At 40.6% G+C, this 27,987-nt stretch overlaps 1 protein-coding gene across 2 annotated transcripts in view; it reads right to left on the bottom strand.

Moving 5' to 3' along the window:
• LGR5 (leucine rich repeat containing G protein-coupled receptor 5) overlaps positions 1-27,987 on the bottom strand; it is a 123,093-nt gene that overhangs the window by 37,400 nt on the left and 57,706 nt on the right. For both annotated transcript variants that reach the window (XM_004752432.3, XM_045073077.1), the window contains exons 3-4: positions 16,011-16,082; positions 6,126-6,197 (exon numbers count right to left, since the gene is read on the bottom strand). In XM_004752432.3, coding sequence (XP_004752489.1) covers positions 6,126-6,197; positions 16,011-16,082 — 144 coding nt within the window. The remainder of the gene's footprint in view (positions 1-6,125; positions 6,198-16,010; positions 16,083-27,987) is intronic.

Genomic DNA, 27,987 nt, shown 5'->3' with positions numbered 1-27,987 from the left:
AGACAACCGAATGCATAGGGAAACACTACGAAAGGCTGACTGGCCCATCTTTAATAATAGAGTTCTCTTTCCTTCTTCAACTTACTTACTTCTGTCCTGCATCACTACTAGTTGCTTTCTTTTTGTAAAGCTTCACAACATAGGTCTAGAAGGAAGATGTGATTCTGTCAGGCTCCTTTCCTTCATATCAGTGTTATCTGTTGTGTGCCCATTCTCCACAGTGGCTTTGAAGCGGGGGCAAGACAGTGTCACTACGCTAAAATGGGCAGATTTTGGAGTTGAAGAGACCAGAGTTCTTCTTTTTATTTTTTATTTTTTTTAATTTTAAAAGATTTATTTATTTATTTATTTGACAGAGATCACAAGTAGGCAGAGAGGCAGAGGGAGAGGAGAAAGCAGGCTCCCTGCTGAGCAGAGAGCCCGATGCGAGGCTCCATCCCAGGACGCTGGCTGGGATCATGACCTGAGCCAAACGCAGAGGCTTAACCCACTCAGCCACCCAGGTGCCCCGAGACCAGAATTCTTATCCCAGACTCATCTCTAGCCTGACTCCATTACAAGCCATATGACCTTGAGGAAGTCATTGAACCTCTTTGAACTTTTGCCTCCTCCTCGCTAGGGAAGGGATCACTTCAGCTCCTTCCCCAGGAGACTGCTTCGATCCGTGAATGTGGGTGACAAACCAGAGGAGATGAGCTGATCCTGAGCAGATGTTTGGAACAACATCATGAGGATGAGGGGAACATTGCAGGTAAAAGTGCTTCATAAATAGGAGGGGCTGTTGCTTTTATAACCACAGAGGTTTAAATACCCTGAGTGTTTATGATTTTATCCTGGTACATGACATGCTTTTACTGCTTCTTCCGGTGCCTTTTTACAACTCCGCACAGACTTCACCTACTCTGGAGAGGGGGACACATTTCGCCCCCTTCACAAGGCACCTTCCCATTGGTGCTATCCCTTTAGCTTCTCCAAAGAGTTTAATCTGCTTCCCAAAGGGAACCTTCGTTTCTCATCACAAGACTGAGAAAAGTGGTATTTGACTTCTCATTGATAACATCTGTGTTCTCGCTTATTTACTGATCTGCTAGGCTGTCCTATACGGGACTTGATCAGGGCACTGGAGGGTAACCTGATGTAAGAAAGCCTCGTGCATGGAGTCTTGCATTAAGTATTCACATTTTTTTCATATATGATTCTGAGGACTGTGCTCCGACTGACTATAAACATTGCATGGCAAGGGCTTTATCTTTAAAAATAGTTTTCATCTCCTGTTTAAGTGGGGGGAGGGAGACAATAAAATTTTCATGGGTGCAGGTTTGCACATGGTTCTATGAAGTGAACGCCCAAGACTGCTACAGCAAAACCCTTGGCCTCTAGAACGTCTAAGTCCACCCCCATCCCAAGACTGACTCGATACGCTGGCATTTGGTGCAAAACTAAATCAAATTTTTATTTATTGGACATGCATTTTTATCGTGTAAGCTTGTCATTTCTCTTTCTGGAGACTGTTTTAGTGGAAGGAATAATGTCACTAATACTAAAACCATTTTTTTTAAACCCCTTTGATCTTTTAAACTTAGCCTCTTGGTTACCTCACTGCTTTTTTTGTCCGCAGACACCACCTTGTCTTTTGTTACTTCCTTCCCATTCTTTATCCAGGGTCTGAAACCGAATAAGCTCCTGGGTATTAGTGGGAGAAAACTGTGGCTGGTTCTAGGCTTGCCTGACTTTTGGCTCAGTGCGGTGAGTGCTCTCTCTTCCCCCTCTTCCTCCTTGTCTCCTCCTCTGGCTTACTCTGTTTTAGGACTGTTATAAGCAAAACCCCACCAAAAAGAGTGGGGGACGTTATTAACATTTCAAAGGGTTCACGGATGGAGTGGGAAGCCCTGAAGGTAGATCAGGAGATGCCGGGGCAGATCCTTCTCCAGGCAGGAGTTTTTCTTCTTCCGGTGTCTTACACTCTGAAGAAGAACATCAGCTGATTGGAGAGTAGAGACAATACTAAAGATATGTCTCATTCTCTTATTTCCTATATACCAACCCAATTAGTTTCTCTGGTACAAACCTGGAATGAAAACTAACATGTATTAAATGCAATACAGGACAAACATGAATACGACATTCTCTTTGATCATCTTGGACTTGATGACAGGGAGATGAATGAACATCATTAAGGACTGTCCACAAATGAAGCAGTGGTTCCCCCCCCATCCCCCAAGACCGATTTCTTAACTACACATACAAAGGTGTGAGGGCATGGGAGGGTTAAGGTTTGAGTTTCCATCAAATCACTGTAATCTGAACCTGGTCCTCAAATGACTATTATGCCCAAAGTTTCTTGGTGAAATACAACTCATTGTGAATTCTGATTGCATTTCCTATTCCCTTCCAAAAAAACAGAAAGGAAATTAAGTTATATTTGATTACATTACAAAAAAGCCAACTGGTGTCTGGGCAGTCATTACCATGCCCGAGGGAAATGGCCATACTGTACAGGGGCAAGCTCTGGGCTACTGAACTCTGGCACGTGGGCTTGACCTCTTGTTCTTTATGCAAGCAATTTGCAAGCATCAGGACAGAGTTACAAGAACACAAAAGTACCCATGTGTTTTCCCGACGAACAAAGCCAAATAATTTTGTTTAGGTAAAAGAAATGAAAACTACATCTCTTGAAACATGAGTCCAATTTGTTTCTTGCTCAGCAATGTTACCAATTTTAGCCTGTCAGGTTTCTTAAACTATCTTTGATGAAGCTTACTCGATACGGTGAAGCAAAGCATACCAAAGATCTACTTGGGTCGTAATCAACCGGTTTTGTAGACCACTTGTTAGTGTCATAGAACAACAAAAATGTTCATTTCTCAAAAAGCAGTGGCCACACCAGTCCCTGGAGGATTCTGCTAAAATGGAGTTTTTGAGTAAGTAAGACTGAGATGGGGCCCACCACTCTGTGGATCTTGGAGATGCCTTCGAATGGGGGGTGGGGGTGGGTAATACACAGTATGTGGCCTCCTATCTTTATTGGCTGCAGTCTGTTGGTAGAATTAATAGGCAGATGTGAGCTATTTCAATTAAACACAAACATTGCAACCCCTGACTTTTAGTGCATGGTCTAAGGACACCATGAGTTCATCCTGGAATGCATAAGGTTATGATTTCAGGTTTGAAAATGGTTCAGGAAGAGTATCTGCCCAACACCTGCAGGAACGTGGGGACACCAGTCTTCCCATTCCTCCTTTAAAAAGCCCTTCACGTTATATAATTGCACCAGTTAGAAAAACACTCGGAGAGTGCAGCCTCAGGAGTCACCACCTGCCCCCCACCCCCCTGTGATTCGTCTTTGCAGTTGGGGTTGAGAAGCTCCCCTTGGAAATGACCAGGCGGCGCCCCCACAGGGCTGATACGCTCACAGCCCAGCGCCCAGTAGAGCGAAGGTATAACACAAGGAAAATGAGCAAGTGAAGAGAACCAGAGTAACTTCCAGAGAAAGAAAGAAGAGGAATCGTGACCAGAAGGGCCGAGGGGCAGGCTAAGGGCTGGACTGCAGCGCAGGAAGAGCCGGGGGTCTGAGTGGAGACCTCCCGGTTGTGGGCAGAAGGCAGGAGATAGCTGTCACCCTCTTTGTTGCTGACATCAACATGGAAGCAGCTCGAAGGGCAATGAATGGAGAGCGGATGAGGAATGTTATGTGTGTAATAACCACTCCTCTCAAAACTAGTGCTTTCATTTTCAGATCTGCTTCAAGGAAACAGGAGAGGGACTATTCCACAGTCTGGATCTGGGACAACAGTAGAACTTTAAAAGGGCTCGCTGTGCCCCACTCCCTGCAACCTGCAGACCTGGTCGGGTACAATACAGTGTCTGTGTGGTTGGTGGCTCTGTCTATGATACTTTTTGCCAAATCTTAATTCTTGTATCATAGCAGCACAAAGAATGTGAGTAGACGTGGCGTGGTAGCCCGAACTGCCAATGCTCAACACCTCGCATGGGTCTGTGCGCTCCGGGCAAAGGGACCGCGGGACAGACATCACACAGCCGCCTGATAAAATTCAGCAAGCACTGCGGGCCGAACGGTCTTTCTAGATGCGATAACCATCATAATAGAAAGTTAACCCTTGGCTTTTTCACAGGGAACACATACTTATAAAGTTTCAAACACAATTGTTTTTTTGTGAATAAGAAACCATCACGCAAGAGACACCTGGTGAACAGTAAATATGGAAACGGTAAGAAACCAAATCCGGACACCTTTATCAGGGAGGCACCACCCAGTTTGAGCGAACAAAAGATTCCTGGTTTTCTCTTTCTCAAAGAGTTCACTTCTGTGTGTGTTCTGTTTGTGATCTTCTTTCAGCTGATAGTGGCTTTTGGTTACAAACTCTTATCCTTGTATCTTCTGCCTCACAGCTGTTTAAAGTTCCCATTGGCCACTGCCATTATCTCGTTTTTCAGTGCAGCCCCTAGACCCTGTGCCCTTACACAGACGGCCCCACTTGAGAGCGTGTGGCCGCTCTGAGCGCTCCTTTCCTTCAGGGAAAGGCTGGTGCAACAAAGGAGGAGTGATACTCGGATGGCTTTAGGGAGCCCTTGAAAATGCAACAGACTGGTCCAGGCCACAAAGGGGCCCTTGTGGGCTTGTTTATCTATAGGCCCGTGAAAACCTAGGAAGTCACTTTGTTTGACTGGACTAAAAAGCTTAAAATGGTCTCAAGCACAGATTTGCTTTCATTAAAAAAAAAAAAAAAAAGATCAAAGGAGGAAAGTATCATCTTCAACCTCACATTCCTCCTCCTCTTGAATTGCCTCAGTAAAAGGCATTAAGCAAACCATATGTAATTATTAACTGATGGATTCTTTTTTCTGCTTCTTCTTCTTCTTCTTCTTTTTTTTTTTTTTAAAGGGAGAGGGGAAAGGGCAGAGGGAGAAAGAGAGAATTCTAAGCAGACTCCCTTCTGAGGGTGGAGCCGACATGGGGCTCCATCTCACAACCTTGAGATCGTGACCCGAGCTGAAAATGAGTCCAACGCTCAACTGACTGAATCACCCAGGCGCCCCAATTATTGGAATCTTTTTGATCCTTTTCAGCTAGAGTCTGCAATATTTATTTGGCTTTTTTATGCATTTATCTCCCTCAGCAGTCTAGACCAGAAACCAGTATTTTGCTTGACAGGTGTAAGTAAGATAAAAGCAGAGATTACACAAGCATATATTGGAAATTATGCAACAGACCATAAACACTGATACATTCTGACGAGAGGAAGATTTACTAGCCAACTGCTCGTGGCATAACCTTGACAAATAATCACTGTAAACAATTGCTTATAACCCAAGCTCTAAAACATCCAGATGGTAAGAAAGTTCTTTTTGTGAGAAATAACTGATTTTTATTTATTCAGAGAGTCTAAATCAATGGAGAGTGGAAACTCCTGACAGAAAACTTGTGTATTCAGAATAAGGAACAATAACACCGCCGCTGTGTTATGTCTATGGGTGTGTCTGTGTGTGAATCTGAGGTATGGGTGAGTCTATCTGGAGATTGTTGGTATGTTTGTATGTCTGTTTGGGGATGGGGAAGTTATGCAGGAAGGCTTTAAGACATACCGTTAGATCTCGGTTTATGGATATGAGGACTCCTGATGTCCATAAGGAACTTTAAAAATTAAATCTTTATTCGACCCAGAAAACATTTTACTATAAGGCAGCTCAGATCATCTAAAAACAGAATAAACTGAAGATGCCAAGATGTCTAGACTGTGATACCCCTTTTTCTAGATAAAAAGAGAAAGCATTCTCTCTGATTTGAACTCTGGAATGAAAATATTACATGGGAAGGCAGGGTGAGATCCTAGACATTCTGTCCTGTGATACCAGTATATCTAAGAACTTGTCACTGCAGGTGCTGTGCCTAAGTGTCTGACCCGAGTCAGTGTCCAAACTCCAACACTCATCCCTCCCGCATGTATTGTTTAATGAGGCTCAAAGCATTGTTGCTCTCATGAAAAGTCTCCTTCACAACTTATTTAGGTATGGTCCCCAAACGAGGCACTGATTAAAGTGGCCGCTTGGACATTTCAGTGCCCCTTCCCACACTGATCCTGAGAACATTTGCAAGCAATACTTACAGGGACTGAAGGCTTCGCAAATTCTGCAGAGCTTCCGTTGGTACCTGTCTCAGGTGATTATTCTGCAGCATACTGCCCATGAAAACAAATGAAGAAAAACGTTAAAGAAGGCTCACGATAACGAATAATAATTGGCCATAGCCGTGCCAGGCACTGTTCTAGGCATTGGGGAAACAGCAGAGCATAAGACCAAGTCTTGGCCCTTGGGGAGCTTAACGTTCCTGTGTGGAGTGAATGATAAGTAAAAATTGATGGATGAGTCTATAACATCAGACAAGTGATAGGTACCATGAACAAAGAACAAAACATGGATTTGGGATGGATGGCTACCAGGGGTGAGATTTTTATTTTAAAGGTGGTCAGGGAAGATCTTTCTTAGGAGGTGAGAATGGAGTCATGGAGCAAATCCTGTGCACATCTGAGAAGAGGGAGGAGTAAGTGCAAAGGCCAGAGCTTGTTTGACTCATTCAAGGAGCATCCAAGGATCATGGGAGAGGAGTGAGTGAGAGCAAGAGGTTGAGAGAAACTGAGACCATCTCTTGGAGGACTTGCAGGCCACAATGAGGCTTTTTTTAAGTGTGGTGAGAAACTCCTATTGGAGGGTTTATGTAGGGAAATGATATGCTCTAATTTATGTTTTTATCCTTTTAAAAAATTTGAGTATAGTTGATACACAATGCAACATTAGTTTCAGGGTACAACTTACTGATGTACAAGTTTCTACATTATGCTATGTTCATCACAAGTAGAGGAACCATCTGTTTCCATACATCACGATTATAGTATCATTGACTGTATTCCTTATGCTCTGCTTTTTATTCCTGTGACTTATTCACCCTGTAACTGGAAGCCGCTATCTCCTACCTCCTTTCACTGATTTTGCTAACCATCTCCACCCACCACCTCCCTCTGGCAACCGTCAGTTTTTCTTCTGTATTGATAGGTCTGATTCTGCTTTTTGTTTGTTCATTTTTTCAGATTCCACTTATGAGTGGAATCATGTGGCATTTGTCTATTTCACTTAGCATAATACTCTCTAAGTCCATCCATGTGGTCTCAAATGGCGTGATCTCATCTTTTTTCATGGCTGCATAATATTCATACACATATGCATGCACACAGACATACATTTTCCTTACCCATTCATCTATGGATGGACACTTGGATTGCTTTCATATCTTGCTATTGTAAATAATGCTGCAATAAAGACAGGGATGCATATATCTTTTCAAATTAGTGTTTTTGTTTTCTTTGGGTAAATACCCACTAGTGGGATTATTGGAACATATGGTATTTCTATTATTAATTTTTTGAGGAACCTCCATACTGTTCTTCCTAGAGGCTGTTCTGATTGACATTCCCACCAACAGTGTACAAGGGATCTCCTTTCCCCACACCTTCACCAACACTTGTTTTATGTATGGTTTAAAGGATCCCTCTGATGACTATATAAATTATACAAAATGGAAATATGGCTACAGTAGTAAGCTATTAAAGATCTTTTCTCTTCTTGTGTGTGGTCATATTTTAATAGCAATTAAATTCTTTTGGTGAAGTATTGTGCTTTTGCTCGCCTGGATTCAACAGTTCTCAGAACATGAGGACTACAGAACAGTAACACCTGGTAACAATGAAATAAAAATATATCACTGTTAGTAGGGAAATAGCAAGGGAAAAAATTCCCATTAGATCCCTTGTACTTTGCTAGCTTATTCATAAATGTTTATAACACCATAAGTTCGCAGCCATTCTGCCTGTATTTCATGGTCTATGTAAGCCAGAGGCAGAAGACTATTTTAGGAAAGTAGATCTTCTACAGAAATATTTCTGCTGAGGAGGTCGCCCGCTTTACATTTGGATCTCTGAAAAAAATGTTCCTGTTTCTCTCCTTCCACCGAAGAAGTTTCTTTTCATGAGATGACTCGCTGGGATCCAACCCCACGTGTATGTCTGACTCTGAACTTGGTGTACGCTCCACTGCACTGCAAGCAGTCTCTTGAGGCATATTGGCTGAATGTCCAGATTCTCGTTGGATAGTGTATGGAATGATTACAGTATGGGTAAGAGTATGGGTTCTCGAATCGGTCTGCCTTTTCCCTGCCACCAGCAGTGTGGCCTCGGGGAAATCATCCAGTTTCTCCACATCTCAGTAACCAATAATAATACCCACCCGAGGGCTTACTGAGATGATCTGATGAGTAAACGTATAGGGAACAATCCGTGCTGTACGGTAAGCATTCCACCAAGGTCAGCCCTTTTTTGTATGAATTGATAGACTCCTTGTCAAAACTAACAATGTAATGAGATCATATTGGATGTGACATTTTAATTAACCACTAAATAAAATGAGCAAAAATAAAATCTGTGCCAGTGGTTCTCAGACTTCAGTGTTTATCAGAATCCACTGGGAGACTTATTAAAACCCAGAGTGCTGGGCCCACCCTCAAAGTTTCTGGTTCAGTACATCTGGGTAGGAGCCAGAGAATGTGCATTTCTAACCAACTTCAAGGTGATTCTAGTGCTGAAGGGCAAGGTGCCACACACTGAGAATTACCCTAAGCTAGACCAAGTGATTTCTGGTAGAATATTTTCACCTGAACTTGGGGCTACATTGAGCTTGGAGATAAGGCCAAAGTTTTATGTCTTTTAATTTAAAACCATTTAATCTCTTTGACCTTTGGTCAATTATCTGTATAATGGGAATATAATAAGATCATCTGACTGATAAGGTGTTCGAGGATTAAAATATGTAATGTGAGTTCGTATACAAATGAGACACAAAAAATACTTAAGGTCATAAAATTTACACTTTTCTTATCATGTCTGAGATTCTGTTTAAGAAAGAACAGAATTGGGGTGCCTAGGTGGCTCAGTGGGTTAAGCCTCTGCCTTCGGCTCAGGTCATGATTCCAGGGTCCTGGGATCGAGTCCCACATCGGGCTCTCTGCCTGGCAGGGCACCTGCTTCCTCCTCTCTCTCTCTCTCTCTCTGCCTACTTGTGATCTCTCTCTGTCAAATAAATAAATAAAATCTTTAAAAAAAAAGAAGTAAAACATGAGCTTTTAAAAGAAAAAAAAAAAAAAAGAAAGAACAGAGTTATGTCACTTATAGTCCAGTAGTTTGCCAAAAGAATTTCATTACTGAACTTGAATTCAACTAACATTTCATAAATTAAGAGTGTCAAATGTATTGCTTCCTTATGAACAAAGTCAAGTTTTAAGAAGACCTCACACTTCACATACCTGTCAGGGAATTGGGGAAATTGTAGCTTGAATTCCATATTTCATAATTTGTCCTGAATATTAAAATTTCACATTTCTCGATTATTTTACACTTCTCCAAGTAGTTTTAATATATATATAAACATATATTATATATAGTTTTAATATATTATATAAGTTTAACTCCACAGAAACGTTTTCTAAGTCACTCATTAATTGAGTGACACATTTAAATGATGGTAAGACACAGATAATGGACTTAATTGATGTCTAAACTTTGTAGGTAATACATTACTGTACAAAGTGTTTATTGAATAGTCTTTCTATGCTTTGCTAACCAAACAGTGAAACTATTAAAATGTGGACTTCTTAAAAAATTGGAAAATTGGAGTAGAGAATAAGAGATATTCAGGTGGTTTTCCTTCATTAAGTATTTGCAAACTGTCTCCAAAGTTTTATGCATCTTTATACATCTTTATACAAGTTTTAAAACATCTCCGAGGTTTTATACATTCAGAAAACAGAACTTAAGTGAGCTTTGCTGATGCTAATTTTTAAACTACTCCTGAACTACCTCTTGGCAATTTAATTTTTGGATTACTTCTACCAGTAAAATACAAAAGTATAATTTTAAAAAATCACTTAAGTCCTGATTCTCTTCCTAAAATAACTTCTGTTTAATTACTTTTAAATGACAAAACATGAGCAAGTTATCTCCATTATAGCCTTATAAGTCTCCAGTGAGTTAATTAGAAAATTCTGTTTCTGTTTAAGATATCCTAGTGGGAGACAAAACAATTAAAGGGTTTATAGCACTATGGAGTGCAATTAAAACAGAAAGCATTCACAACACGGCTGCTGATTTCTTTTGCAAATATTCCTTTATTCAGTGCATTGAATATAAGCAGAAAGCACCATACACTGGATATGGGTTTAGGCAATTTTAGCTTCATATTTATCATTTGCATACGGGCGAGAAAAGAAAACACTTTCTCTAGAGACAAAGGATGGTTGCATATTTTCTTAATTTCTTTCCCTGATCTTAAAATATCAAAAATTTTAAAAATTAAAAATATTTAAAAATTTAAAATTTATTTTAAAATGTATTTAAAAATCTAAATATATTTAAAGTTTAAAAATTTAAAATATTCACTATTTCCTACAGTATCCCGAGCTTCTTAATAATACAATGTTTGGTTATCTTTTTTGCCAACAGGACTAATTGAGAACAGGTATAGCGCAGCACAGGGAGATGAAATTATATGTTACAAAGGGACTTCATCACAGTTGATGGCTTGATCCTTTGGTATTCCTTCTGCCTAATTGTTTTGTGTTTAGAGATCAAGTAGCCGCTGAGACTCTGTTATAGGTCTACATGCGAACGAAAGAATTTGGGCTCCTTATACTTTTCTCCAGTTAGTTTTACCCATCACCTCCACGGCTTTGGTTCTGGTGCTGGGGGGTAGAATGAGAAGCTGTTCCTTGACTGAATGGCTTACATGATAAAATGAACCTTGGCTGAAGAAAGTCTGGTTCAGAATTCCACTGGACTAGGTATTTTGCAATGCAGAACGAATAACTTACTATTATTCTTTTATGAGGCCAGTATACAGGGGTAATCTTAAATATTAGTGAACTTCCAGAGTTCACAGTAGCAAGATTTCAGATATAACGGAGTCCTAGCCAATGAGAGCTGTTGCTGTCTTAATTTGCTCAGTGGACTAGATTACTCTTCTGTCTGTCTGTCTGTCTCTCTCTCTTTTTTGGGGGGGGGTCAAATTCCCTCCTTTCCCTCTCTATGCTGCTCATGGACCCAGATGGATATAACTTTTATATTACCTTTCTTACCATGCTATACTGTAATCAGTTATTTCTTTCTTCCAATGGCTTTTGGACTTTACAAAACATTTGGAAGAGTTGCCATGAACATAGAAACTGGGTTGTCTTGTTTTGCATTTTACCTCTAGCACTGTGGTCTCAACACTACTGGACCCAATTCTCCCTTTAATCCCAATACTTTATAATGCCTTATCTCTTTTATTTAGATAACATTCATAAAAATATAGCCTATTTACACACATCATTTTGAAGGAAAAAAATCAATATAAGATACTGCCTTAACTATATTATGAAGGACCAATAAAAGAAATGTATAATAAAGTGATACACGTGTCGTTACACACATGATGTTCGGATAGGAGACATCTTTATGAACGAGTCAGACGTTTGTCTCTCCTTTTAATGAATAAGGTTGGGTGTGAGAGAAACCCCATGATCAGAAGCTATTTTGGACAAGAACAGGGAAGTGAGATTAGAGGTCTAGGTACATACTAGAAGAAGAACTAGAGTTAAGATAGATAACAGACTGTACTTATATGAGACAGAAGGAAACAACCTTTATTAAAATAAAGATAACATGCTAAGGCAAATTTTAGACGTCATAAGAGAGAAAATCAGGAAGTGTTATACTCTCGCAGATGAGCATGGATATTTTCACAAATGACTTCCTTATAGAGAAGAGTAGTGTCGAAATAATTCTCCTCCAGGACAAGATAGGGTTGAAGTGAACACTCATCCTCTTAAAGCCCCATCATACGCTAAGGCAAGCATTCATTCCCCAGTACTTCAAGAGGTCCTGGAGAGCATATAGACAACAGTGAATTGAAGCCAAATTGGAAAAAGAAATAGCACAACATTGCCTTCATAGCAGTCGGGTGGTAGACACTGCTGGGTAATGGAAGAGCAAGATTAAAAAAGCATCAGGTCATCCCCAAATAAATAAATCATTATATAATCATGATAGGATTTTTAGGACCACTCTCCAAAAATTTTTAAAGGCCGAAATATAAAGTATTTATTAAGCAACATTTGTTAATGAAATTCAAGAGAGCCTTATCCTGACGTTTCATGTTTCTCTGCTAATTTCATGGCAATTATTTTTAAGAAGTCTGATGCTTCCACAATTATATATCTTTAATTTTAAAAAAGATTTTATTTATTTATTTGATAGAGAGAGAGACACTGAGAGCAGGAACATAATCAGGGGGAGTGGAAGAGGAAGAAGCAAGCTTCTTGCTGAGCAGGGAGCCCAACCCAGGTATTGATTGCAAGACCCCAGGATCTCGACCCAAGCCAAAGGCAGATGCTTAACAAGTGAGCCACCCAGGCGCTCCATACCTTTTAACTTTGTGTGTGTGTGTGTGGCTTTGGAAGTAATTCTACTGCACTAACACAATTTTCAACAAAATATGTGGTTAGTTAGACACAATGAGATACCACCTCTCACCAGTCAGAATGGCTAAAATTAACAAGTCAGGAAATGACAGATGCTGACGAGATGTGGAGAAGGGGAACCCTCCTACACTGTTGGTAGGAATGCAAGCTGATGCAGCCACTCTGGAAAACAGCATGGAGTTTCCTCAAAAAGTTGAAAATAGAGCTACCCTATGACCCAGAAATCACACTACTGGGTATTTACCCTAAAGATACAAATGTAGTGATCCGAAGGGGCATGTGCACCCGAATGTTTATAACAGCAATGTTCATAATAGCCAAACTATGGAAAGAGCCTAGATGTCCATCAGGAGATGAATGGATACAGAAGATGTAGTGTATATACACAATGGAATACTATGCAGCCATCAAAAGAAATGAAATCTTGCCATTTGTGACAACATGGATGGAACTAGAGGGTATTATGCTTAGTGAAATAAGTCAATCAGAGAAAGACAATTATCATATGATCTCCCTGATATGAGGAAGTTGAGAGGCTTTGGGGGGTAGGAAAGGAATAAATGAAACAAGATGGGACTGGGAGCGAGACAAGCCATAAGAAACCCTTAATCTCACAAAACAAACCGAGGATTGCCCGGCGGCGGGGGAAGGGGGGTAGGGCGAGGGTGGCTGGGTTATGGACATTGGGGAGGCTATGTGCTATGGTGAGTGCTGTGACGTGTAAACCTGGCAATTCATAGACCTGTACCCCTGGGCCTAATAATACATTATATGTTAATAAAAAAATAAAAAAATAAAAAAATATGTAGTTAGAAATCATATAATACCTGAAATAGACAGGATACATAAACTGAATTGTTCAATGATTTTAACAGAATATATTTATTCCATTTAACTTTTCCTGTACAAATAATAAGGCTTATGCAGAACTTCTTGTAAAACCTTTTAGTATTCTTATGCATGAAAATATTATTGATTTGCACTTGGCCTGGAGGGACAGACAGAAGTCAGGTTAGATATGGGAGAATCTTTTATACTAGGCTGAGTAGCACATCACAGGACAATTTACTTCACGTCGGTCATCTGGAAAACAAAGATGTCCCCCCAAATTTCCAAAACACTGTGTGGCAGGCAGAATGACTGCAGTTGAGAACCATTGTTCTCCTACCAAAATACTTTCAGAATATTTGACAATTGAATTTGCTCATTGAATATTAGTGTTTAAGTCAGCAAAGTAAATGGAAGCATGAATTCAATTCCTGGTAGGGATCTTGCTCCTCCAGATCCCTCTTCACATACACAGCAATCTAGCTAAACTTCCAAGTCCGAAACTGCCATTGCCATGCTTCCAATGTTCCCCTGGTTCCCCAGCGTGCCCAGAACAGGATCATGGCCGTGCATTTTTGACATGACATAAAGGATCTCTGGGACCTTTCTATGTCTTACAGGAAGCCAATTCTAAACTATCAGACCAGACTAAATGTTCCCCATCCTCGGGAGTTTCACAGTGTCCTACAAATATGTCTATCATACTTTTTAGATGAATCAGAGATCTGTTTGTCTTTGTCCTACTATCCTGATCCCACAACCTAGCACTACAAATAAACTCTTCAAGGGCATGGGTCATACTTATTGATCCTTGTATTTTTAGCAATAATCTGTTCAATGCCAAACACACACACACACACCACACACACTTTTTTTCTCTCTCTCTGTAGCTCAATACACCCAAAACACATTTTTTAAGTGAATTAAAATAATTGATTCTAGTATAATTTATTTAACAAGTATCCAAAATGCTTTGTGGCTCATATCTCAACACTGAAAAAACATTACCTTACTTGTCTTATCTAAACTTGATTTATTTAAGATACATTTTAAATGGTTCCAAGTATTTTGCTGAGTTCATGGAGATACAGGTGCATGTAAGAGTTCGTGCTACAACTCACAATTTTACCACACAATGAATTCACATTAGTATTCAGTAATATGACTACTTAAAAATATTTCTGCCTAGGAGCGCCTGGTGGCTCAGTGGGTTAAGCCTTTGCCTTCGGCTCAGGTCATGATCTCAGGGTCCTGGAATTGAGCCCCGCATCAGGCTCTCTGCTCAGTAGGGAGCCTGTTTCCTCCTCTCTGCCTGCCTCTCTGTCTACTTGTGATCTCCCTCCCTCTCTCAAATAATTAAATAAAATTTAAAAATATATATTTCTGCCTAATAGCCAAAACAAGTTAAGGGTAAGGGGGACCAAACTCAACCACCCAAGCAGACCAAACGATGGTTTGGCTGTTAAGTTCGATTTTAAGCAAAAGGTTCAATTTAAATAGAACTGCTTTTCTAAGAGCCTAAGTATCCCTTAGGTCAATAAAATGCAATTTCCGTTATGGAGAAATATATCAAATGCTTTCTTAGAGTTTATAACTTTTATCTCAAAGAAAGGGAATAAAATCAGAATATTTTCTCAGATAAACTTTTCCTGGTATGACTTTCAACTTATGTTACCTATTTTCTCTAACTAGGTGACTTTTTTTTTTTAAAGATTGTATTTATTTATTTGACAGACAGAGATCACAAGTAAGCAGAGAGGCAGGCAGAGAGAGAGAAGAGAGAGAGGAGGAAGCAGGCTCCCTGCTGAGCAGAGAGCCTGATGCGGGGCTTGATCCCAGGACCCTGAGACCATGACCTGAGCCGAAAGCAGAGGCTTTAACCCACTGAGCCCCCCAGGCGCCCCTAACTAGGTGACTTTTTTTTTCCTGCACAGAATAAAGTGAAAGAAAATTGAGCAATGAGAATTAGAAGAAGGAGGTATTCAGTAATAATGAGTTTTCTGATGAACCAGCTGGGAAGTTGGATATTAAATAATAAGAAAACCACTCTTACAAGTCCCGATGAATGAACAATTCTCAATTAAATAACTACTCACTGAATCTGTTACGTACTTGGCTTTTCTCTATTCACAAGTGGAACATAAACTTGGTAGTGTTTTAGCTAATCCTTATTCAGTGCATTAAACGGAAATAAGCTTGACAAATGGTTTGAGGCTGCGGTCTCATTATGTCAGCATCATAATGATTTATTCACTTGGTGATCAAAATGATTCAAGGAAGTGTCCCCAACTTCATTACATAAAAGGAAAGGGAAATACTGTCTTAGAAGTCTGAGTTGATAAGTTGCTTCTTTAGAGGCAATTTTAGATTTTAAATTAGGATAAGAGAGAGGGACTTTTTTCACACACGGACCCAGCCAGGTATAATGCGGTCCTGCAGCACCAATGAAGGTGGACTTGAATTTAAATGAATTAGCCTATGGTTCTGAATAGCTTATTAGAGGGATTCAGTCTTTAGGAGTTAATTAGCATCCACTTGACACTAAAATCTGAAATAGAACACATAAAAAAGAAATATAATAAATAAGACCCTGTTTACTTACAGAACTTTAAGACTGTAAAGGCCAGCGAATGCTCCATTGGGAATGTATGTCAAAGCGTTTCCGGCAAGACGTCTGTGGGTTTCAAGGGAGAGGAGAGACAGTGAGCAAAGTTCTCTTCATGTGGAATTCATTTAGTTGTTAAGAAATGCTACAGAATTTTGTACAAACCACAAATGCCAAAAACAACTGTGTAAGGAGCCTTTTCTTGTTATATTTTGTGAAAAGCTTCTGTAAATTTCTAATCAAAAGGCTGGCGAAAGAAGTGCCTACCAGGAAATATAATAAATTACCTATTATACCATAAATCATTTAATAGCTTCGACTATGTAGCTCTCCTTTCTAAAAATTTTTTGACAAATGTTAACATTGTATGATAATCTTCAGAAATTGTAATGTCAAACTGTGATTGGTATATGATTTTTATAATTTTTCTTTCGAAGGCTAAATAAATCAGATAGTCAAACATAAGAGTATTAGCAGCCTAAATAAATCAGATAATCAAACATATAAGAGTATTTATGTTGCCATTATCCCACAAAATACGCAAATTTGTTGCTAAATCTGGCAAAAAAGAATGAGACTATCACAGTCCGTTTTTTCTAAACTCTATCGGAAAAGGGTAAGTACTTTTAATCAATGGTTTAATTGAGCAAAGCCTTTAAAAACTGAAAATAGAGAGTAGTTAGGGTCAAAGACATTAATATGGTTTATGTAGTGGAAAGTTTTGACATCATTAACTGGTAAAATTTAAAGAGTGTATAATATTTTTCTAACTGGGAAACAATCAAGGTGAGAATACGTAAAAAGATCGACAAGGTGTGGCACTGGAAGCATCTGGTTCAGTACTTTTTTGGCAGTCACATCAAAGCCATAGCCTCAGGTTTTAGATGGAAAATCCAAAATGGAAAATGGAAAATCCAAAAACAGCACAGAGACTCAGAAGAGCACAGGACCTTTTAAGGAGCTAATCACATTGTAGAAGGGTGGGCAAAACCAGCCATCAAGACACTCCCGTGTTTTCTTGACGGAAATGGAGGTGGGAGTAAAAGGGTGGAAAGGCCCACTTGGCCAGAGTTTATTCCCGAGGGGCTGAACAGCTTTGAATTTATATTTTGATATTATCTCCAAATGAGAGGTCATTCAGTGCCACCGAGTCCCACTGACAGGACTGAACTAAGCCATTCAGCATATGACTTCAAATCTGTGTCCTAGGGCTAGTCCGCCTCCACCAACAATGAGCTGTGAGTATCGAAATAAATATTATCTCATAAGCAGAACCTCTGAATAGCATTTTTGGTATGTGTATTAGAAAGCATGATTTTCTCAATCCAAATGAAATTGACAAAATGAAAATGTATCACAATTTTTGTAATCTCAGTTTCACTATTGTTATTTTTTTTTTTTTTAATTTAAAAATATGTAACAAGAAACTGCCAAGAAGGTCTGCCTGTTCTGGGTCTGCAGCACCGACTTGCTAGGAGCCGTGAAGTAAGTTTATACTCCTGAGCTTCGTTTTCTCACTAATTACACGGAACAGTAAGATAAAGGAGCTACTCAGGTGCCTTCTAGCTCCTAAGCTCTAGGACTTCTCGGTCTCATCTTGTGTTTGTGTTGGTGCCTATTTTCCTTCTCTCTTGTACTTGTACTTCTCCTGTACTTGTACCTCCCTGTACTCCTCCTGCTTTCCTCATGGTGCCTAAAGATGTCTTTCTCAAACTCTAAATAAGTTTAGTGGCTTGGAACAGAATTAAGAAAAAGAGAGCAGAAAAACAACAGACTGCATTTTCTACTTTAGTAGCAAAATATCACTTTATGAAAAGCTTTATTTATTTATTTATTTTATATATATATTTTTTATAATTTTTTATTTTTTATAAACAGAAAAGCTTTTTTTAAATGAAAAATTTTTTAAATTTTCATTTTAGGAAAGCCTTGTTTCAAAACACGTTTGTGAAACTGGACTGAGGGGAAGACGTGGATGTCTTCCTGCATATGGTCAGACAAGTTTGAAGGCCACTAGCCTAGAGCACAAGAAGACATCCAACAGATGTACGCCAATAATGTATAATTCGGCTAATATTAAACCAGGGTGGTTTCAGAGGTGTTTTGTTTGTTTCCTCTTAAGTTGTCTCACTAGAAAACCTTCTTTAGACTCTCACAACGACCCTTCCATCTCGTCTTCCACACCGACTCTTTCCCTACACCCACTCACTCTGTGCCGCTGATCGTCTTTGTGAAGCCAACTCTGATTACATCGCGACCCTCTTCAAAATCCTTTACCAGTTTGCATCCAAATGAAAGGAAATGCGAAGTGCTCAGCTCCCTCTCCACAATTTCCTGATCCCTGTTTATGCTGTAGCTCCACGAAACTATGGGGCTTGCTTTTCTGAGACGTACCGTCCACCATCTCCCTTCCGGCCCTTGGCTCTATCTAAAATGTTCTCTCTCCTCTCCCTTCCTGTCTCTCAAAGCAATTTTATTTCTCATCTCATCCGTCAAAATAGATGGATGGGCAATCTGTCTGTTTTGAACCATTCTGGTAGCACTTTGTGTCTCCTCTGTGGGTTTGCTGACTACCTGTCCTGCCGCACACATTCCCCCACCAAAGTGGGAATTCTTTCTGTTTCTATTATAGGGTCTTGCATAGTGTCTGAAACAGAATATGCTATCCAGCAGTGTCCGGCTAATTATCTGAGTAGAGACCACTAACTGTCCCCAGTACCCATGGCCCCCTCCTTCTAGAATACTTCCCCTATCCAGAGTTTCGTCTCCAGCTAGTATAGTCTCTAGCTGGGGGACCATATACTCTGCTAAAACTCTGGACTACAGAGACTACACTTCCCGGTCTTCTTTGCATCTGAACACGGTAATGCAACCAACTCTGGCTGTGCAAAGTGAAAGTGTAAAAACTCCCATGTCATCTCCTTTGAAGGACCACTCACTCCCCAGTTTTATCTATTACAGGAAATTCCTGCAGAAGTGGTACTGGTAAGACAGTGCTAATGATTCTGATGTGGAGAATACTTCAAAGAAGACAGAACACGTGCAGCAAAAGAGCCAGAAGGAGCCCGAGCCCCTAGATGACTTTAGGGAGCAGCGCTGTGTCCGTGCGCTGGCGTCCACTTTGGGTGAATTACAGAATCCGTTACCATCTGCAAGCAAGTCTGGGACTGAAGGATTATTACCTGGCGAGACCAAGAAACCTTCACTGTTGGAGACTTTTCTAGATGCCAGGCTCAAGAAGCCAGGCTTGCAAAACTGTTCCAAACAGCAGCATCCACTCTCCTCTCTTTATCTCCCTTTTCTCCTCGTATCATGAGGTTGCATTTGGCACCCCTGAATGCTCACCACTGCTGCCTGTCACTGTTTTGAACAGTCACGCTAAAGTCGGAAGACTTTTACTTTACCATTCCTCCAAGCAATCTTTGCAGCTTTGACAAGGATTTATAGAGGGCCTGCTCGGTGTGGGCACTGCTGTCCGTGCAGAGATGCAGCAGTGAGCCTCTGACTGCACGGAGCTCCCTTTCTAATGTGGAGAGATGGTCATTAATGGAAACACAAAGGAAGACCACCACACACACAGACTCTGAAAAATAATCAAGGCGAGGGAATGAGAGCAATGTGGAGGGCAGTGGGCTATTCTTTAAGATCAGATGGTCAGGGAAGCCTGTCTGCTGAGAGGGCATTTCCGCGGAGGCCCTGAGACATGAGGGTATGTATGTGAAGGGAGGAGCCATGCAAGGGCCCTGTGGTGGGAGTGGGCCCGGCGGGATCCGGAAGCTGCATGGAGGCCAGCAGGGCTGGCATGGAATGATGGAGGGAGCAAGCAGCATGGGGGTGAGGGGGCTGTGGGGGGTGAGGAGGAGGGGAGTGTGGAGAGGCATCCAGAGCCACTTCACGCCGGGTGCTGGAGGCCACAGGAAGGGCTCTGGCCAGGAAAAGGGATGCGATCAGACCTGTGTTTTAAAGTAGTCCTTCTGGGGATGCCTGGGTGGCTCAGTCGGTTAAGCATCTGCCTTTGGTTCAGGTCATGATCCCAGGGTCCTGGGACTGCGTCCTGCATTGAGGGGTCCCTGCTTAGCGGGGAGTCTGCTTCTCCCTCTGCCTCTCCCCCCTTCTTGTGCTCGTGTGCTCTCTTGCTCTCTCTCTCTCTCTAACAAATAAAGAAATAAAATCCTTTTTTTTTTTTAAAAGATTTTATTTCTTTATTTGACAGAGAGAGGTCACAAGTAAGTGGAGAGGCAGGCAGAGAGAGAGGAAGGGAAACAGGCTCCCTGCTGAGCAGAGAGCCCGGATGCGATCCCAGGACCCTGAGATCATGACCTGAGCTGAAGGCAGCGGCTTAACCCACTGAGCCACCCAGGTGCCCCAAGAAATAAAATCTTAAAAAAAAAAACATAAAGTGGTCTTTCTGATGGGAGCTTTTAAAGGGCAGCACCAGGGGTGACTGGAGCAGCTCAGGTGGGAGATGCTGTGGGGTACAGGTGGCCAGATGTGGTGGGCTCTGGTGCAGAAGAAAGAAAAATCCAACCAGCAACCTACTAGGACTGGGCACCACGGAGGCAGCTTAAGAGAGCAACATCTTACATTTACGGTTATATCACATACAACTTGCAGTCATTCGCCTAGTTCCCCAAAGTACTACGTATAACACTGAAGTAAGGAACAGTGTGTGACTAAGAGCTGCTTATTGAATTCGTGCAGACTCAGGCTTGGTGGATGATCACATAGGACTTAACTAATCAGACTGGGCTGACTAAGAATGGTAAATTTCACCAAAAGTCCCTAACTATCCCTGCTCACGGTCCTAACTTCACGGTGCATTTCAGAGTCCTAGGGCAGAGCTTTCAGACGAATGCCTTTAACTCTTACTGCTGCTCATGTGTCCAGGGTCCTCACATAGCTTTGATGGTCCCTGAGACGTTTGTTGACTTTGGAAATGAAAAGTGAATGTATTTTATTAGTTGAAATTATTGTGAGGGCAGATACTTTCCTTTACATTTTCTTATTTCTCATGCACTGTTTTTCTTTTCTGGGCAAGGACTTTCATAGCCCTTGAGTCTGTATTCAGAACGAACCTGTGGAACCACAAACCTTTGTTATTAGGGGGGTTTGTCTTAAAGGAATTTCTGATGTGCTCTTAGCTATTTGCTGGGCTGGTGGAGGATCTATCTCATTGACAAAAACAACAGTTTAAGGAAATCACTGGATCCTTCTCATTTCTTTACCATGTGGGATGGCTTTAGGAATTCTAAAAATAAATACATATAAACTATGGGGGGGGTGAAAGGCTTTCAAATGAATACATGAATAATTAGAACTGCACACAAATCTTTCCTGTAACGATCTGAACTAACAAATTTTTGGCAACTATGCTCCAAACCCCAGAGACCCACATACCATTGGTCTGAGAGGTAGATTTTTTTTCCTGTTTCTAAAATTATTTCATGGGAATATCTCTTCCATCATCCTTTTTTCTATAATAAGATACAACTTAATAAGGAAAACTCTGATATTTTTATATAAAAATGTTTTTATTCTTAAAGATACTACTACATATATAAGACTCATATCATCCTACTATTGTTAGTGTTACTGACTGCCATAAAAAGACAAAAAAATCAAATTATAGTTGACACATGCCTCTTCAACTAAATCATATAAGTAGATATTTTGGTGTTTAACAACCAATTAAAATATCTTTGAGAGTCTACATTTCTTTGAATCTCTGTAGTAGTTTGAATCTCTAAAATAAAGAAATCCAAAGGATTTTTTTTTTTTTTTGGTAGCCTTATTTTGTAAAAAATGGAGGGACCAGAGCAAAGCAATCGGATGTGATCTCTGATTATTTCTTCTCTCTGGATGTTGGCCTGGACAGGGAGAGGCATCTGGGTAAATGGGGTGTGTACCGGGAGAGGAAGGGGTGCTCGACCCTGCTGTCTGGCTGAGAGCCGCAGGGAAATTACCATGTGGGGAACCATGGTCCAATGTGGGTTTCCCTGGCTGAGTTCCAAAGGCAGAGGAGCATTTGCAGAGCTAAGTGAGAGGGCCTGGCAAGTTCTACCGGGCCTCCTGGGTCAGTTCTTTTGAGAAACTTTTGCCTTGTAATTCTTGGGGTGGGTTGTTTGTTTTACCCCTTCCCTTTTTGATTTTCTTCCTTCTCACCATTAGCATGCAATTAAGCTTATAAAAGTCCCGAAACTTCCCTGGGCCCCATTTCACTTATTCTTTTAAAATGATAAGGTACTTTCACACAAGTTTTTCTGCCCTCCAGCTGTTTTTCTGTCCCACAGACATTTCCTACTTAACTTCTCTTTCCTCCCTCCTCTTCCCTCTACACTGCTGTTTTCTTCTTGTTTATTTTAAGATTTCTTTATTACACACCACTAACATTTTATTTTATTTTATTATGACGTACACAGTGATCACAGGTTTGGATACGAATGCCGAGGGCAAGTAGGAGAGGCGAAAGAAAAAGCGTGGTGAGGGGCTGGACGAGGCAATCTGGTTCTGCACTTGTTAAGTTTTAAAGTATTGGTGGGGTAGGTCAAAATGCCACTTGGCAGATGATTCTCCAAGAGTGGTCCCTAGACTCGCAGTATCAGCGTCCCTGAGCATGTGATACAAATGCGAATTCTTGACTTCTCCCGCACTCCGCCCCACTTCTAACCTGCGGACGCAGCTGTGGTAGGGCTCAGCGATGTGTGGTTTAGCAAGCACTCCAGATGACCCCGATCTCACCAGAAGTCGAGAACCACTCGCCTAGAGTAGTGGTCCTCAAATGTAACATGCATCAAAATCACCCGAAAAGCTCATTAAATTTCTGACTCACTAGGTTAGAACGGGGCACAGAACTTGCATTTCTAACAAATACACAGGTGGTGCCAATACTGCGGGTCCAGGGAACACACTTTGAGAACCACTGGTCTAACAGTAAAAGACAAAAGAACTCTGAACTAGAAATATTGATTTGGTGACCATCTATCTTAACAAAAATAGTCCAACTTTTGGGTTTCTTTCCCAGATGACCACAGGTGTTTTCTAATGGGTCTGTAGCCTCCTATCAGTTTCCTCTGCTTCTCTAAGTCCCCGGTCTCTTTGGCATACAGAAATCTTTTAAAGTCACAAGTCCCATTATTTCACCAGCTGTACACAACCCTCCAATGGCTTTCCATTGCTCTTATTTGAACTCTCTACTTAGCCTGACTGGTTAGGGTCCTTGCCTTTCTCTCTAACTCATCCGGTGTCAGTCCCTCTCCCTCTCACTCAATTTCAGTCACAATGATCTTCTTCCATGTCTACAAACGTGTCACATTCTTTCCCACCTCAGGACCTCCACTCACACTATTCTTTTGCCAGAAACATTCTACTCCAGCTTTTAGGACCACCAACTTCCCTTCATTCTCCTGATCTCAGTTTAGATCTCATCTTCTTAGAGACACTTTCCCTCCTTGTCCTCTCTTGTTATTTATTCTCGACCTGTGTTTGTGTCTGTCATCACTCTCGTTACAATCATCAAATATCACGGCGCTAGTTTCCTCATTTACTATGTCTCTCTGACTAGAGCGGGGACCTGTTGAATGAGCTAGTGAACCACAGTAGGTCCCATGTTCCCAGTGGCTCAGTAAATATGTATTCAATGAATGAACTGAAAGTATCTGAGAAAAGAGACAATAAAATGATGTGCAATAATCTGGGGAATGTCTACATTTTATAGGAGTTGTGAGTGGAGGAGAAAGGATGCTAAAGAGAAAAAGAAGAGGAGCCAGAAAGATAGGGCACGTTCAGAACACTGCCCAAAACGTCATAATGAAAGTTATATACACGTGTGCACGCACACGCAAGGACAGATATCTAAATGTCTATCTCCAGCTATACAGACAGACGTTCGGGAGAGAACTAAAATAACTGCCATGAAATAACATGGAAGAAAAAGAGTTTCCAAGAGGCAGTGTTTTTCATCATTTGTCAGATCAACGAAGATGAGAGACCAAACACTGTGACAAAGCCAAAGGGCAGGGAGAGCCTTCATGGGCATGAAGGTGTTTTCACTTTGCTAACACATCCAATATGTGACTTACAGTTTACCAAAGTTCTTTCATCATCATTTCATTTGATCCTCAGGAAAAAAATCTCAGAGGACAGGCAGGACAGAGCTCACCATTTTCAGCAACATGATGAGGAAGTAGAAGTAACAAGCGTAGATTCTGCTCTCGGGAAGTTTGGTGGTATTTCTCATTACAAATTTCATCTGCAATAATCGGTATTACTATTTATATAGAGATTCCTCAAGGCCAACCATAATATGAGCAAATAGTTTCAGGGAACAATAGTAACTTAAAAACAGACCTCCCTAGAGCTTCTCATGTTTCTTTGACGGCTAAATCGAGTATTTGATTCCAATAGCATCAGAATCTGGAAAGATTTTAAAATACTACTCGGAAACAAAGGCCTCCAACTCACACTGTTTAAAATGGTAACAGTTCATTTCCCCCTCTGGTTTAATCAGACACACGAATCTAAGTTTAATGGGGCCTGTAGATGTCAGCATTAGGCACGCTCTGCCTTAGCTCCTATAACATCTGAACACACTCCAAGGGACCAAATGTAGGCTCTTCTGTTTGTCTAAATAGCGAACATTAACGTAAGCCCCTGGTAGAACTGAATCAACAGAGAGAGACACTGTTGGAGAGAAATACAATTCGTGCTCAGGATGTTCAAATTCGGTAAAGAACTCTTCTGTGCTGATCGTATACATCCATTAAAGCTCACAGTTCGAAACAGCTTTTCTTTCCTAAGTCCTGGATCCCTGGGTTACCACAAAATCAGGCTCAGGAAATAGGAAAGGAAGAGGTCAGAATCTTCTCGAAGGTGTTCTCAGTTTACTAAGAGAGCTCGGTACGTGGATTAGAATCTAGCAAAGTTCTCTCATCATCCTTTCATTAGATTCTCAGAAACATCGCCAAAGGCAGCCAGGGCAGCTCTTACCATTATCCCCTGAGGCCCAGGGAGGTCAAGTGGATTATTAGCTAGTAAATGGCAGGGACGGGACGAGACTCCTGCGCTTGGCATCCAGACACTGCGCTTTTCTCTCTATACGGCGCGGCCTTACCACACTCAATTATGGTTTTTGTTTTTTTGTTTTTTCCAGGAGGAAAAGGCTTTCCTTCCTCTTGCAGCAATAGGACATTTGGCCTATGCTTGTCTGGTCACCAGGTAGATTTAAAAAAATAAGTTAACAGAGGATAAACACGACTTGAATGTGCCAACATACATGGCCCAGGTAGTAAGCATTCCCGCACCTCAGGAGGGAGAGGACACCATTCAAGGTGATGCCTCTTATTCCTTCTAAATATTTGCCTCAGGCAAACACTTTCTCCAGGGCTACAATATACATATATTTCTAAACACTGACTCAGTGAGTACCTGTAGGGCTTTATGGATTCTTAAGAGGATTTTAAAACCTGACACCTTTGTCTAGCTCCAGGGATGGATGAGGGATGAATTATGGCTGTCTACAGTTTGTAACACAGTTAAATGATTAAATCAGGGAAATGATTAAGTGTGGGAGATTTGTGCGAATGGGAAGAGTAACTTGCCTTTATTAGTAATGATTTTTAAAAAATTGAGTTTTGTGGCAGGAGTTTTATTAATATCATTAATAGTATCAGTAGCAACGTCCCATTTTATGGCTATTTAATAAAGCGTAGAGACAAGCTGAATAAACTGAATGAAAATACTTCTAGAATAGTGCTCTACCGTCGTAACAAAAGATATACATACACACACACACAATGACAGATCTCTAAATGTCTGTATCTAGAACATAGGGGAAGGAGAAAAAAGAGAGAGGGGGGAAAACAAACCAAAGAGAACAAACTGAGGGTTGCTGGAAGGGAGGTGGGCAGGGGGATGGGTTACATGGGCATTAAGGAGGGCACTTGGGATGAGCACTGAGTATTGTAGATAAGTGATGAATCAATAAATTCTACTCCTGAAATCAATTTTACACTACAGGTTAACTAACTAGATTTTTTTAAAAATTTGGGGGAAAATAATGTCCGTCTTTAGCTGTATGACTGTCATTTGCTAGTTCTGATAGTATACTATATGCAACAAATGGCTTAAGTGTATGCATGCTCTTGTAAGATACTCACTAAGGTTTTGCATCTGTTGAGCAATGCTAAATTGGCGATACGTTACATCTGAAAATTCTGATGATATTTCTCCATTGTCAACAATAGGTGATGGTAGTAAATTAATAACCTGAATATCCAATCTCATCCACTGGGTAGACAGCTCTCTCTCTTACTCCCTCTTTTTCATCCCTCCACACATGCACAGACAGGCAAAGATATATGACAGAACTGTCATTACAAAACTTGGTTTAAACAACACTTTCAAGAATTCAACTGTGGAAACCACTGTTCAGGTACTACTAGGGAAAATAAAAGCACAGAAGAACTACGCATAATTCCTAATGCTCCCTCTACTTTCTGAGTGTGGCTTTGAAGGTGAGGTTGAATCTTAGCCTTGACTCTTGTCACTGTATGATCTTGAACCAGTTCCTTAATTTTCTCTGTACTTCATCTTTTTTTTTTTCCTTCGGAATATTTGAAATGGGAATAATAAGAATATCTATCTATATGGTAGATATGCTAGGAGGATTTGTGGGAAAAAGTGTATAAAACATTTTGAACATGCATGGCACAGACTAAACTATGATTGTTGTCATAATATAATACTATTTTGAAGACCTTATACTCTAGAAGAGAATAAAGAGTTATACGTAGCTAAGTCTAGTAGAAACTATCTGCAGCATAACAGAGGCATAATTGCAATGCTCTACAAAATATTTGCTTTTTTGTTATGGTTTGTTTTGTTTTAAACACACCACCCCCCAAATTAGCCTTGGGAACAAAAGAATAAACCAAGCAGAGTTGATCATTTCTCCAGATTCTATAAATACTATCCCCTTTTGCTGCGAAATGAATAATGATGTCTTCAAAACATCAGTCAGATGCAACACAGAATTATATATGAGAAAGTGGTCTAGCTTTTGAATTATGCTCGGCCAGCTCAGCAGAGGGAATTCCAGAAGAGAATGAAAAACTAGAATGAATAGCCCTTTAAGGGTCTCCAATATTTCTGAAATTCTATGATTTCACGGTCAAGACGCTTAATGGAGTTTCCAGATATAAATATAAGACAATACAGAAAAATATCTTTTTCAAATGGTAGTTCCCTCCCTCTTTTTTTTTCCCCCTTGACTTTTCTCAATGATCTTTTGAAAAACTGGCCTTGGAACAGAATTAACATTTACCTCCTGAAGAAAGAGGAGTTATTTAGAATGAGTTGGGGTCACTGAGGGAGGAATTCTATTAAACAAAGTCCTTGGGGAAAGACTTTATTGATTCAGTTTGGGGTCTAAAGTGGAGGTGCATGTACACAGAACGGAAGCCTTGTACCATTGCGTAGTGTAAGGAAATGACAGAAGAAAGCATAGCAAATACACACTTTCAAAATGTGGGATTGGGGGTGTACATAGGACCAAGCCTTGTGTATTAATTATGGTGAGGAAGGGAAGATGAAAAGGATGGAAATCAGGAAAAAACCCTAACTGAAAGTTGCTAAAGGTGTCAATAGAAATTTTGGCCAATGTCTACCATGTCTGTTGCTTTTTCCTAAGGCAGCTAACTTGGATGAGAAGCTCATTTTACATGTTTTGCTTTCTCGGTATTCATTTGTTCATCAAAAATGTATTGATTATTATCACATACAAGCCATGACTAAGATAGACAAGGACTCAGCCCTGATCAAGGTTACTTTTTAGCCATGGAAATGGCGAGAGAGAAAAGGGGAAAAGAGGAGCGTGGACAACCCAGAGTGAAAAACTCTGATTGATCAAAACTTGCTGCAGTCTTGTTATCTGAGCTTCCCCAACATATTCCTGGATAACAACCTGGACATATGGACA

Source organism: Mustela putorius, unplaced genomic scaffold, assembly GCF_011764305.1.
Source record: "Mustela putorius furo isolate JIRA1106 unplaced genomic scaffold, ASM1176430v1.1 tig00537227_pilon_pilon_pilon, whole genome shotgun sequence".
NCBI classification, from domain to species: Eukaryota; Metazoa; Chordata; class Mammalia; order Carnivora; family Mustelidae; genus Mustela; species Mustela putorius.
Note: the sequence above shows the minus strand (reverse complement) of the source record. Positions and strands in the feature narration are given on the sequence as shown.